General features: G+C 39.6%; 1 protein-coding gene across 5 annotated transcripts in view; it reads left to right on the top strand.

Annotated features, from left to right (window-relative positions):
* Window positions 1-7184: 7184 nt before the first annotated feature.
* brd2a (bromodomain containing 2a) overlaps window positions 7185-15000 on the top strand; it is a 10812-nt gene continuing 2996 nt past the window's right edge. For 2 of the 5 annotated variants that reach the window (XM_032534731.1, XM_032534732.1), the window contains exons 1-6: window positions 7185-7826; window positions 12471-12777; window positions 13017-13154; window positions 13640-13790; window positions 13941-14140; window positions 14261-14782. In XM_032534731.1, the coding sequence (XP_032390622.1) occupies window positions 7714-7826; window positions 12471-12777; window positions 13017-13154; window positions 13640-13790; window positions 13941-14140; window positions 14261-14782 (1431 nt within the window). In that variant the 5' untranslated portion in view covers window positions 7185-7713. Of the gene's footprint in view, window positions 9375-12470; window positions 12778-13016; window positions 13155-13639; window positions 13791-13940; window positions 14141-14260; window positions 14783-15000 lie in introns of all 5 variants that reach the window. The other 3 variants (XM_032534735.1, XM_032534733.1, XM_032534734.1) reach the window with 3 other exon arrangements.

The raw sequence follows: 15000 nt of genomic DNA on the forward strand, positions 1-15000 counted from the left end.
TTATTTCACACTTTTTTGTTAAGTAGGCCTACATAATTCCGTATGTCATGGTTTTGATGCCTTCATGGATAATCTACAACGTAAATAGTCATGAAAATAAAGAAAATGCATTGAATGAGAAGCTGTGTCCAAACTTTTGCCCTGTACTGTATATAACTACGAACAACTCAAAAGACGACTGGTCAAATCCTTCGGTCTTGCTTTCAACAGATGGAGACAATTACGGGATAGGCTACTAAATTATTCAAAAACGTCTCCGTCTAGTTCATTCATAAAATAACTTTACAATGCACAATAAGGTTGTACGCAAGTGGCAGAGATTAAAAGTTCAATAATGTAACATTTCTGCATTCAAATGTGTAAAAACGACCACATGTTAAATAGTCAAAAAGTCAAATAAAATGCTGTGGATATTAACAAAGATTGGCTACACAGAATGGGTTTTTATATGCAAGTTTATAGCTCTTTGCAGACTTTTAATGTTTCAGTTCACATTTTACTTAACAGTATGTAGCCTACATGTTTGTGTGTATGTATTTATTAACTTGGGATTTATATTCTGTTATTTAACAGAAGGGAAATATAGAGTACCTGATGGTGTGGTTAGACTCCACAAGAAAGCTACAAGCTACACATCTGTCAAAATAGACAGAGTGATCCTTAAACTCCATCCTTTATTACTCCTCTTCTTCCGGACCCTTTCTCCAGTCTTAGGTGGCTCGGAGTGGAGGAGAGAGTTTCCCAATTTAAACTGTGTTTAGTTTATAAAATGAGAAATAACACCAAGTGTTTCATTACTTTTCTAAAATTGGTGATGCACACAGATATTCCACTAGGGTGAGTTTCACAGATTACAGGCCCTATCGTTTTAAGAGATGTATTAAAAAAAAAAGTACTATTTCCTATACTCAGCAGTGTAGTAGAATGGTTTACTGTCTAACCTTAATCTGTTGAGCAACTCCTACTTTCATTTTAAATCTTCTACAAAAAATGGTTATCAAAACCATAAACAAAATCAAAAGATCCTTAAAGTCTTTTTGTGTGTCTGTTTGTTAGTTCACCCCTTTCCCCTTTGTCCTCAGTGTTTTAGTCCATGTGGTGTTACTCCTCTTCTATCTTAAGGACCATGATGGTAACAAGCCTTTGGGCTTTGTTGTGTTTTTATCCTTTTGAAAACGTCTTGATTGTTGTTCAGTAAAGTTTTCAATCAATCAATCAATCAAAACCACAGACACATGAGTGAGACAAAGCTGCTGTGAACTCATTGGACCAAATTATCCACAACACAAAGACATAACATTACACAGCCCCGGTAGAGGCCTACACCATGATTGATTGAATTATTGATTGATTGATGAATTATTGATTTATTGATTGACTGATTGCTTGATTGTTTTGATTGATCAAATCAGTGTAAAAGAGTACGAGTAGTTTTGTACAAAAAACACAAAGTAGTCACATTTTCATTAGTTCTGTAACAGCCACATGGTGAGAAATAAGAACCTGTTGAACCAATGAAACTACTGAAAGAGGACTACATAAACACGTCATTGTTATGAATAATAGAATAAATATACAAAGGTATAATTAAACTATTATAGGCCATTATAATTCAGTTCAGCACTGGTGCAACCTAAATTAGGTTAACATAACGTTTTAATTGCATTTTCATAAAATTTTTCACTCCAACTAAAAACTTTATATGAAACTGGAAACAATCTACACCTATAATTTACAGTGAAACGTACTTTTTGTTTGATTGGTTGAAGTTCCACCCAGTGGCCACCAGATGGAGACATAACACAACATATTTCAGTGATCTCAAGGGCAGTGGCCTGGAGTGGCCAATGCATGGCACATTAAAATAGTAATTGAGCTTGGTAACTTAGTGAATTTAGATCTTACACACACTTTTTTGATGAAAGTGACAATATTATAATACAATAAGTATTCTTATGGAACCATTTTAGGCGGTCAGTATAATTTATTCCATCTTGGCAGATGTTATTACCTCATGCTACAGTAGGCCTATTACTGACCAGGACTAATCCCCAATAACAAGATCATCCTTAATTAAAAGCAATCTTAATTCCAGTAGAAGGTTCAGATAATCTTTTTTCTCGGAAGCAGTATTTGGCACTGTCGGCTAAATCCTGTTCCAATCAATAGCAGGTTGCTGCACCTGGTTCATATTTTATTTTAAGGATTTTCATCCTAAAAAAGACCGCTGTGTCATATACAGAGAATTAGACTTCCTCTATTCTGACATTGACAAGTTTGTTGCAGTACATAAATACAACCTCAAATCATCTTAAAACACTACAGTTAAAATGTAAAAATACTCCTAAAAGTGAACAGTTGTACAAGATATTTGTTATGATTACACATTACAACTTTACCATACCTGTATACAGACATACTTGTTACAAATGTATTTTCATACAGCTTTTATTACTATTTTGAAGCTTTTCAAACTCCAACATATATGTGCTTTCTAAATGATGTAGGAAGTTATTTGCACAATGTGCAAGAATTTGAAGTGAAAGGACTGTTGTTTAAAAAAATATATACTTTAATTTATTGCAACAAATTCATGAATCAGTACAACTACAAATATTTCCCATTATTATTCATATTATTTCTGTAACGAGCACCTGGTGCTAGAACAGCAAAAAAAACTTTACGTATTACTTTCTGTTCCACGCACCTCGTTTAAGACCTGGGGTGCTTGAACTCTTAAGTATTCTGTACCTTTGGATGTTTTTATCCGTAAGATTAAGACCTATAACCTTTTAGCCAGGTATTTGGCTGACCTGTCACTTTTGTTTCATCACGTCATTTGAATTGTGTATTATTATGTATAATGTTCTCTGCCAGTATGTCATTGTGAAGCACTGTGACTTTTATTTGTTACTTACATGCACAAATATATGGACACAAACATGTACATATGCAGTACAGTCAATGCCAGCATCCTAACATCCTAATATATATCATTAACTAAAAGGGTGTGTGTGTGTGTGTGAGTGAGTGTGTGAGTGTGTGTGTGTGTGTGTGTGTGTGTGTGTGTGTGTGTGTGTGTGTGTGTGTGTGTGTGTGTGTGTGTGTGTGTGTGTGTGTGTGTGTGTGTGTGTGTGTGTGTGTGAGAGTGAAAGGAGACTTTTTACCAGTTACAGACATTGAAGGGTTTCTTCCTTGATGTTTTGCACATTGTCCTTTCACACCTGGGCCCAGCTGTTTTGTTATGCATGAGTCTCTCTCTCTCTCTCTCTCTCTCTCTCTCTCTCTCTTTGTTGTCTTGCACTTTATGCGTCTCTCTCCATTTTTACTTACGTTTTATTTTTGCCACTTTCTTTTTTTCTTTGATGCCATCGTGGAAATTATTGACATAAAAACTTTATATACTCAATATTCTGACCAAAAACTGGAAACAACGTTATACATACACCCTTCTGACAAAACTACAAGGGCTCAGAGACATATTTTCCAAAAGATATTACACATATGGGATTAGGAAACATGTTAATCGTAATCTCATGTCATGCCACTGATCATCTTTGTTGTTTTTATCTGTACCAGTATTAATTTCATGTTCTGTTGCTGTCTAAATGCAATCACATTATAAATACATTGTGCATACTTACTTCACTGGCCACAGCATTGATAACCTTTTTATTTTATAGATCTGCTCTCTCCACCAAGTTAACCTTCTGGAGGAGAAGGCCCACCTCCATTCAGATGGAAATCCCTAGCCTCCTAGTTCTGCTCCCTTTTTTTGACAGTATAATGAAGTGTTCCTACTCGGATTCACACATTTACAACTCACTTTGCATGACTGCATAATTAGGCTGTGGCTGTTTTCCTAGACTGAGATAGTTATCCACTTGGACTCATGCTGCCAATGAGCTTTTGGTTGAAAACTGAAACAGCTCTCCACTCTTCATCTCTATCTATCTATCCCATAATGCCTGATAAGAAGCAACATCCCTAAATAACATTAAGCGAAGCAAACAAGATAACTTAAAATGCCTTTTATAGTAAGATGTATTGTGTCTAACAGTAACATGAAAACCATCATCTTTCTTATCGTCTTTTTAATCAATATTATGAGTCATGAGCAAAAGACAACTTTAACTGTACTTTTCTACTAATTTATGGCACATTGCCCATCTCTTATTTATAGCCCAACACAGGATATGAGCACTGTTTTGCAAATGCAAATAGCATCAGGCAATGTCCACTTTCTGAAAGCAAGCGAGGTATTTGTTACCAAACCTTTTCTTAAAACACAAACACCAGTAAGGAGAGGTGTCCTGTTGGATGGCATTATTTTATTAGTGTAGTCACATTAATGAGATAGCTTTAGTAATGTGACCCTTTATATTTTGAATACATGTAATAGCACTGAGGGGTGTTGGACTGGGGGGAAATATAGGACAGAGTGTACAGGGTCCACATGTGAGAAGGGCACACAAAGATATTAAATTGAATACCCAAAGATACGGGGATGGGTGCATAGAGCATGTACATGGTGCAGAATTAGGGGCTACTGCATGTCTCTTTTAATACATGGTCCAAGTAGGGCCGCTACAAATGCAGTCATGATGCTGTAATGATAGAATAGAATAGAATGCCTTTATTGTCATTATACACAAGTACACGGTACTTGTGCAACGAGATTAAAGCAATCCCTTTACAGCGTTGACACCATAAATATAAGATTATAACAGTATAAAATATCAAAAATATAAAGTCAAAGATATAAAGTGTCGGTAGTGCAGAGAAAAAAGAGAAAAAAAGAGAGGGGCGGGGGGTGCTGGCGCACAGTCCTGAGTCCGGAGAGCAAATAAAACTGTATACATATATAAATCAGCTTGAATACACGTTGTGTAAACATAGATAAGTGTTAACACTCAATAAATAATATTGCACAGTGATGAAATGAAATGATTAAGTACTAATATTAGTAATTAATCATTTCATTTCATCACTGAATTCATTCAATGCTCTTTGGAAGATTGGATGAGTCACAAAAATACATACAGCTGCTGTTTTAGAGGAAAGGAGACTTTCATAATAAAATGGGATTTTTTGGAAATGTGTTTTTCTGACTTAATGTTATTATAAAAGTAAAGTGGAAAAAGAGAAAGTAGAGATTTTTGCACAACATAAGGTTATGCAAAGCAAACAAAAACGGATGTCAATAAAAAAGCTGGGATTGCAAAGATCAACATGCTGGTGCCAAATACTGTGATTCAATCACAGACTGTATATTAAACAATTTCATGAATCGCAATAATGTGAGTAGTACTGTTGATAGTGAGTGTGTGGGTGTATATCTGTGTGGGTGACATGAAAGTCTGCATGCTCGCATTTGACAATTTTACAGAGGAAACGTGTTATTTAAGAGATGGCAGCACAACCACACTACTGTAGAGGAATGACGCACAGTGCTCTTCTGTGTTAGAAAACTACATGCTTGCATCAGTTTGTCAAAGGGACTGCTGTTACTAAGGAAGGCTTGCTAGCCATAGTAAGAGGAAGTTTACAATGTGACACTATATTTATTTTGTCACACACACACACACACACACACACACACACACACACACACACACACACACACAACACACACACCACACACACCACAAAACACACACACACACACACACACACACACACACACACACACACACACACACACACACACACACAGACACACACACACACCAGGCTTGTGCAAACAGCATAAAGCAATCTGTGATCTGGAGTTTGGCTGTCAATGCTGAACCTAGTTGTAAAACTCTGGTAACCTGTTATTCAGGAGGACTGTAAGGAAGAGAGCTTCCTTTGCAACCATTTCTGGACTGATCATGTGATGCAGCCAAGCCTGAAAAAAACCTGAGAAAGAGAGAGAGAGAGAGAGAGAGAGAGAGAGAGAGAGAGAGAGAGAGAGAGCATGATGAGTCAGAGTAGGCTGATTCTGATGTAATCCACCAACCCCTCCCTTCTTCCAATTCCCTTTGCATGGCTGTTGGTAGATAGGCCGGAGCCCGGCACCCTACAACATCCAGCAACGTGCTGCTAACACAACTTATTGTTCATTTAATGTGTTTCAGATCAGCAACGTTTGGCTCGCCTAAACTTCTGGTTCATGGTAATCATAGGCCCACTTCCATCGTTTTTAGAACATCATGATAGAACTAGAGGATCAAAAATTAGAAAAAACACATTTGTATCTTAACGTCCTTTAAGAAAGATTTACTGTATATTTAACTATACATTCAATCATATGCAGTTATGATTCATTTCATATATTATAAATACTTTTTCTTTGACAATGACTGCTTCTGTAATTCAAACTGGAAATTTCTACAGTGCATCATGTAACCTTAAAATTACTACACAACAGCTGTTTATTGCTGTGTGTTATACATGTCATATACATATCCAACAATACTTAAGTTTGTACAGAAATAAAATCCCAGGTAAACAACTTGCCCGAGAATCTAAGACATAAGACATTGCAAGTTAAGATATAGGGATAAAATATATAGCCTAACATGATAAAATGTGAAATAAGGAATTAAAAATTTGGAGAAGACAGTAGCCTAATTGTAAATGAGTAAGCTAAATGTAAACATGAATGTGGTATGGTATAATGAGAAGAGACATGGAGCTCAAGAGTTTCATGGCCAGTGGTATGAAGTTGTCCCTGAGCCTGGAGGTGCGGGACCGGATGCTTTTTGTGTCTTTTGCTTTATAAATGAGTCACGTCTCTAGCAAATGAAAACACAATAGCTGCCTAGGCCAATCAAACTACTCAGTGGAATGACCATCAGGAACAGATGTTGTTGGTTAATTTTTAAAAGTGAATTAAATTAAAAATATTTCGCTGTATTTAGCTTTTTAATAAGGCATTTCCCCATTTTGAAATCACACCAATTAGTGGTTGAGATTTTCATCGCAAGTTTTCCTACATTCACGGACAGCTGCTCTTGTTTTTGCGTGTTTCAGGCACTCAACCGGAGGCCAGTGGTCCTGCTTTAATTTGGAAACCAACACTCGTCAGTTCGTCTGCAGCTGGATCCCACCTCCTTTCCAGGGATCACGGCATTCATCATATGAAAAAAAAAAAACGCGAAGCTGCCTTAGATCAGCCTCTTGCATTCTGCATTGTTGGCAAAGCGTCTTCTTGGCAGGGACGCATGCGCAATGCTTCGTCTTGGTTGCAACACAACTGAGCTCGACAGCAATCGTCATCTGGAGAAACCCGACATTTCTAACACTTATGGGACAAACTGAGAAACTGCACATGAGATGTTAAGGACTATGCGACCATACACGGAGTGCAAAAGAGGAAGTTTGGGAAATAGCACACTAAAGCATACAAAACTCGTTTTGGTCACGTGGTCAACCTTGACCAATCGGAGCAAGCCAAACGCAGCGGAAACTATGCTCTTTGTTTGGATATTTTGGCAACTTTATTCCTAAATCTGAGCTCCATACTTTGTATAAAGCACAGGGCGGACATACGAAGGTAACGTTTTCACGAGAAAGGACCCGCTGTGGATACGTTTTATTGCGTTTTTTTTAGCGGGATGCCACGTGTCGAAGTTTTGATAAACCGTGTGCTCAGCCTTGTTTATCACATGACTCCCCTCCCCCACCCTGCGCAGGGAATGGGGAAGAAGGCGGACATGTTTGAGGGAAATGTGTTGGTTAAAAAGTATCGAGGTGGAAGACAAGAAGATTTATTCAAGAAAGGCTTCGCATTATTTTTTGGGGATTTACCACTCGACATTTGTATTTATTTTGAATTCAAGGTTTTTATGTCATACTTTAACAAAAAACAAAGTATATATTTTGTCTTTTTGGATAATTAACTTTCCCTTTGTTCAGTTATGTTTTAACAGCATAACGTTTTTTGAAAAAGTTAGCAGTAATATTGCAGCGAACGAGTGTTGTTTTACGTAGTTTATTTGAGTGACATTGTGGGGTATTTGTAACCTTGGTGTGGGGGATGGGCGCATGTGGTTAGGTAACCATTTTGTGTGGTTGTTGAATTTGTGGATCGTCGGTCGTTGTTAAAGATCAGAAGTTGTGTAAATACTTACTTATTCTGTTCATGTGGGTTGCATAGTTTTTGGTTTAATCTATTTTAAGAACTTCCAAAGGCCAGGTACGGTATTTCAGCTATTTTCAAACCTTTGCCGTACAAGATGAATCGACGTTTCGATTCCCTAATGCTTTAATTAATGCGATATTTGGATTATGTTTGGTTTTAGTTGGATAAAAGCAGTGTAAACGTTACTTTTATCAAATGTAATCTGAGGCCAGTGAGGAAATCTGCTGTGTCATTCAGTGACTGGTTCTCCTGACCCTGTCTAGGTGTGGTCGTTATATTATTAGTCTAGCTAGTAAATAAGTTGAAGCTCCTCGTTTTACATGCAGTCAGAATCGTTACCGTGGCCTTTATCCTCTTTACCGTTTTTGTTTTGGTGTGTGTGAACCATGGAGGCCTTGTTTGGCTGTGTCCTCTAAAATCGAGGCCTTTTACTCCAGCAGATGAACTCTACTTATTTAAGTTGTGTTTGTACGCCAAACACGTAGCCTTTTTTATGTTTTGAGGTGATATTTTACCTTGTCAATTGTAAGTAATTTTATTATAATAGCCTATGTCATTGTACTTAAAGATGGCGGCCGTGGACCTCTTCTGAAAGACAGAAGTGCGTGCGGATATTCCGGTAAGCTGACTGAGAGCTCGTGGTGACTTGGGAGAGGCTCTGGAGGGGTACGCGTGACCCGCTCGAAGAACCAATAGGCGTCTTGGTATTTAGCCTGGAAGCCCGCGTTGCAACCTTATTGACCAATCGCCGCCGTTGCATTGCACACGTTGACGTAATGTAATGTGATAAGAGAGGTGGCGGTTTCGGTGCCCTCGCATTTTGTAAAGGATTAAATGGAGGAGCCAGTTACGAACAGCATTTACGTATACTGAACATGGTGGGCCAATAGTATTGTGCAATTTCCTTGACGGACAGCAAAAACGTCCGAATAGGTTGGCCCGAAAGATTGTCAGTGAAGTCTCAGTATCTAGGGGTGTGGTGAGTTTGACGGACATAGTACGTAGCGAATAGGAACTCAGAGGGCGTGGGCAGTCTGAGGTGGTTCATCCAATAGGGCGAATGGTAGGTCTATAAAAGAACGGGTGTAGGCGCATCGTCGCCATTTCAGCGAAGCAGATTTGAGGAGTTGACCGTGGCGGGGAGCGGAGAGAACTGACGAACAGAGACGGATCCAGGTCCCAGTCTAGCTAAAACTGAATCCGGATCCATCCTGATGGATATGGCAGTTAACCCGCTCCTTGACAGGTATCTACCGGTAAAATTGACTCTCAGCTTTCCATCAGAGGGAATATTGTAAACATTTGAGTTTTTTTCCTTCTAAATATCGTTGCTGACAGACAGTGTTTGCTGTAATACAAATGGAAGAGGGAAACGGACAGCGAATGCGCTGCAGGAAGAAGTTGTCGCGTTGTGAAAGGGATTAGAAGAGAAATGCATTCTGGAAATATGTTTGTTGGTTGTAAAAAGCTGCGACTGTTGTTCGCGCTATGCCGGCGCCATCTTCGGAGCGCTTCTGCCGTTGGCCGCCCTCTCTCCCGCTGTCTGGCAGTTACTGCTAGCTTCGCTAGCATTAGCGTCAGACTAGCGTTCCCCTTAAAAATAACAAACTCGACCGGCGTGTCTTGTTTATTAATTATAATGGTATAACTTAACAACATAGTTGAAGTACATTTTTAAAAACGTTATGTAGCTAGCTATGCGGGCGGCTAACAATACCATATCACACCACAGTTGACGACCATGAGCTAAGATACAGTACGCCAGATAACGTTAACGTCACAGGGGCAGATGTGCGCGCTTGCCACGGTTATTTGTGTGCTTTGCTTCGGTTTGTTATTGTAGCCATGTGACGGGCAGGGTTTGTTGTGATCACTGGTACAATTGCATTAACGTTACCATGGTTGACGCAGCTATCCATGTGTCCCGGGTGTTTCAGTTGGTTGCCTGGTTACATTGCTCAGTGTCACTTATCCTAAGCTAGGCAGCAACTGTTCATTTAAGCTATATAATAATAAAGTAACGGAACTCCACTGTACTTAACAAATATCAATAGCATTGTTTTTGTTTCTTTTTCTTGGGCACCCATACCCTATTTTACACATACTAATTTGTTTACCAGATATACAGCTAACATAAAAAAATGTTTTTGCTTAGTGTTAATGTTGTACATGATTATCTCCCTTTAAATAATAAAGTACACTAACTGTCAAATGTGTTTCCAAAAGTTGTATCATTCAAAACGAATTGCTTTATTATAAAAAAACTTAAGATTCAAATTCACTATGCATTATGTCTTCTTTTTTTACAGCCGTTTTTGCATACCTAATGTAAAAACTGTATTGCGTTGGCAGCTAAGTTGACAATTTGTCGTCTAAAAATTATACAGTATGCTTATGTAGGGTGGATTAGTGTAACATTAAGGTATAAACCTGCCCCCAAGGGGCCTCTTACTTGCATGTTGCAAACACAGTAATACTTGCATCAGTGTTTCAATGTTAGAGGCTTTTACTGTACACAACTATTGTTACAAACTTGCAAGGATACTTTGACAATGTAAACAAAACAGGCGCTAAGTACCATCAGTGTTAAGAAATGATTTCCCAGCAGATGACCCCCTACTTGGTCCTCGAACAACTTTGTTTTGCATTGTCAAGTCAGCGGAGATGTGCTATGGTGAGTTCATGTTATGAGTGCTGGTATTTATGAAAAGGGAAATGCAATTTGTCAATGCACTGGTAGCACGCAGCAGCAGCCAGCATCTGACAGTTTAAATAACTTTCTGACACCAGCCAAATGGCTATTGAATGTTAAAATTCTACCAGCCGCTCAATATTACCTGCATTTGGCTCATAGACGGCGCTAAACTTGAACCCTGTCAAGCAATTCTGATGTCTAAAATGAAGTTGACTGTTCTTTATATGCACTTTTTAATGGCTGTTAATATATGAATGCTGTCTTTAGGGTTTCACTTTAGAAATCTTAGCATTGTTGAAAGGGAGCAGTCTTCTCACGATACTGTAAAACTCCACCCTGGTAAGATAGCACCTGTCTCCATCTTCCTAGAACTAATGATGTTTATGCATATTTTTACTTTTTAAAGACAGACCAGGTAACTTTTTAGATATGCTGGAAGTGTGTGTGTTAAACCTCATCCATTGATAAGTTAGCATGAACCACATCTGCTGCTGATTTAGGCTAGCACAGCCACGTTCCCCAGTTATAGAGCAGTCAAAGGCCAATGGCAGACTCATTCACTCTTGCTTGCGTTCCGTGTGGAAACTATTAACAAGTTACAGGAGCCAAAATACTGTAGTACCCGCCAGTACTACTGAGTGATTATAATTGGTGTGTACAACACAGCAGTGTGTTTACTTCAGAGTTTAGAGATCATTACTAATGGATATTTCTGTTGGAAAAATACACTCCAGTCATTCTCCAGTCATTCTTTTAACATGCCAGCTAAAACACATGCAATGTTTTTTGACATATTTGTTTCTACATGGAAATAGGGTGAAGTTTCTGTCTGTACTCCGTGCCGTTGATGTCTGGTAAAGAGGAGGAAGTGCTAGTCATGGATGTTCTGCTGGGACTGGAATTTTTCTGGGGAATAAATTCCAAGTCATCCTGTTGTGTGCTTGCTAACTCTTAGGATGTGTGACTGTGTGCCTTGTACTGTATTCATATAAGCAGGCTTAATAGTTATAATAAAGTTTGAAAGAACAACATAAAATGTATGCCAAAAGAAGACAATATTATGTCAGGATGACAGATGAGTTTTCATATTTATTAATGGGACTGAAGATATGGCATGTTTTTTTTGCTAATACTGGGAGAATGGAACCATTGCACTTCATCAGGACTTTTGGGAGGAGTTAAGTTATGCAAGCATTGCTAAAAAAAAAGTCCATATGCAAATTTAGTCTTCTGCCGCCCACTCCATTTTAGCAAACAAAGGCAGGGGACCTGGCTCCCTCATGACATATGTATGGATTCAGCACAATGTGAAGAAAATAAATCCATATAAAGACTTAGGGATTTCTTCACGTTCATAAACAGAGTGAGTTTTAGTTGGAGTTGCTGCACCTCAGCGAGAAGAGTATACAGACATTAGCCTCAATTAACCAGCAGGCAATGTACTGGCAAAGAAAATGTGTTTTCAATAATTGCCTTACTTTTTAAACAACATACAGGCAGAATAGTTTTTGCTTTTTAAAGTCAACAATATGATTTTGTTGAGTTGAAGAGTAATCCTTGTTTAGCTTGGGAGGCGAATGTGACCTCATTCTAACAACTTCTGACAACTGCCAAATAGTTAATTGGTCTTTTAACTGCTCTCTACAGCTCCCATGTTGGGCTTGATGTTGGCATAATGGGAGTCACAGCCATGGACCAGGGTTCTGGCACAGCCGGAAAACGCATCAGAAAACCTTCACTGCTCTATGAGGGCTTTGAGAGTCCTGGGATGCCCCCACTCAGTCATATGACCCCTTCGGGACCCCCACAGCCCCCAGTGAGGGACCCCAGCCGACAGGGGAGGATGACCAACCAACTTCAGTTCCTACAGAAAGTCTTGCTCAAGTCTTTGTGGAGGCACCACTTTGCCTGGCCCTTTCACGAACCTGTGGATGCGGCCAAGCTCAACCTACCTGTGAGTGTGAATACAAGAAATTGTACATTATCTTTCTTCTCTCTATATATTTACCTTATGCCTTTCCACAAAAGGAAGTACCATGCAAAAGGTAATGTGTCACTATCACTGTTAGTAATAAACCCCTCTAGATCCATTATCAGTCCCACCAGCCACAGGCTTATAGTACTTTAAAAAGAAATCTATTTCATTTTTGGATGTCTCTTTGTATTGTCTAACTTTTCTCTGTCTTCCTCCAGGACTATCATAAGATCATCAAAATTCCTATGGATATGGGCACCATTAAGAAGAGACTAGAAAATAACTACTATCGCTGTGCCAGTGAGTGCATGCAGGACTTCAACACCATGTTTACCAATTGCTACATTTATAACAAGGTAAGTGTGTGTGTGTGTGTGTGTGTGTGTGTGTGTGTGTGTGTGTGTGTGTGTGGTGGTTTGTGTGTGTTGTTGTGTGTGTGTGTGGTGTGTGTGTGTTTGTGTGTGTGTGGTGGTGTGTGTGTGTGTGTGTGTGTGTGTGTGCGCGCGACGCGTTTGTCCATCTGTCTGAGAAATTGTGAGCCTAGACATCCTGGCAAATGTTTCATGCCAGCCACTATTAGTAGTCTGGAGATTTGGTGAACATGCTAATTTACATATGATTTTATTAACACAAACAAAAAAAAAAAGTAATTATAAAAACATCAAATTAATCTGGTGACATATGCTAAACTTTAACATGAAATCTTCAAATACAAAATGCTATGAAAGTGAAGCCATCATTTTAAAGTATTGGGGAATCTTATTATTTTTTTGTTGTTGACTTTGACTGCTAAAAACCTCATTCTAGTGTTGTAACCATTTTGCTGAAATGTCTCCTGCAGCCTACAGATGACATAGTCCTGATGGCTCAGTCTCTGGAGAAGGCTTTCTTGCAGAAAGTGGCTCAGATGCCCCAGGAGGAAGTAGAGCTGGCTGCTCCCCCTCCACGGAGCAAACCAACCAAACCTGGCAAAAAAGGCAGAGGAAATGCAAGTGAGTACTCGCTGCAAGCAGGCTAATACAGACATGCAATCATCATACATGCTGTAAAAAACATACTTTTTTGCTCAAATGCAAATGTATTTATGAACATGTATTTTACTTAATATTTGTTTTTCTGAATCCTTGCCCTCTCCCTGCCAGTCTCTGGAGGAGTGACTACAGCTCATCAGGTCCCAGCTGTTTCCCAGTCCGCGTACTCCCCTCCCACCCCAGAAACACCTGACTCCATCCTCTCAACCCCCCCACAGACACATATGACCAAGAGTCTGCCCCTTATTCTTACAACTGAACAAAGCATCCCTACAATCGCTGGTCTGCCTCCAACTCAGCCCACCGCTAAGGTAATTTATGCACTAAACAGGTTTTGTTTAATTAAAATGTCACAGTATTTAAAACAAAAAGAAAGGAAAAAAAGACGACCACAGACTAAACACCATTCGCCGGCTTTCTTGGTCTCACAGAAAAAGGGTGTGAAGAGGAAAGCAGACACAACCACCCCAACCACTGTAGCCATGCCCATCATGAGCACCATGGGCGTCAGCGGCATCAACATGGGGCTAGGCGGTGGACACAACTCCCCGCTAACCCTCACTTCTTTGGGGATGGACCACAACTCCAGCGTGGGGATGAACCAAGGCCATAACCTCAGCCAGGGCATGAGCTTGGGTATGGGTATGGGTATGGGTATGGGCTGTGAAACAATGATGATGGGTACCAAAGGGGGGGGTGGCAGGAGAGTAGTGAGTGGACGAGCCATCAAGCCTCCCAAGAAGGATTTACCGGACTCCATGGTGCCAGCACCGGTGCGTCGCAGCAAGCTGAACCCCCAACTGCGCTACTGCAATGGGGTCCTGAAAGATCTGCTGTCAAAGAAGCATGCAGGGTATGCCTGGCCGTTCTACAAGCCTGTGGATGCCTCGTTGCTTGGTCTTCATGACTACCACGACATCATAAAGCAGCCCATGGACCTCAGCACCATCAAGGTACTTTCTTTAGGAATACACACACAGCTGTCAACATTTGTCAGAACAAAGAAGCAGGGTGTTATTGGTTCTCCGGTCCTGTGTCACTGAATTGAAGAAAGTATAGAATAGAACAAGGTAGACTGACATATTGTTAAACCTACCTACCATGGATGTTGGATGGATGATGGTTAGCCATATTTACATCCTATGTAGCCCTCGTCCACTTTCTTGTAGTG

The sequence above is a fragment of the Etheostoma spectabile genome, chromosome 14 (assembly GCF_008692095.1).
Source record: "Etheostoma spectabile isolate EspeVRDwgs_2016 chromosome 14, UIUC_Espe_1.0, whole genome shotgun sequence".
NCBI classification, from domain to species: Eukaryota; Metazoa; Chordata; class Actinopteri; order Perciformes; family Percidae; genus Etheostoma; species Etheostoma spectabile.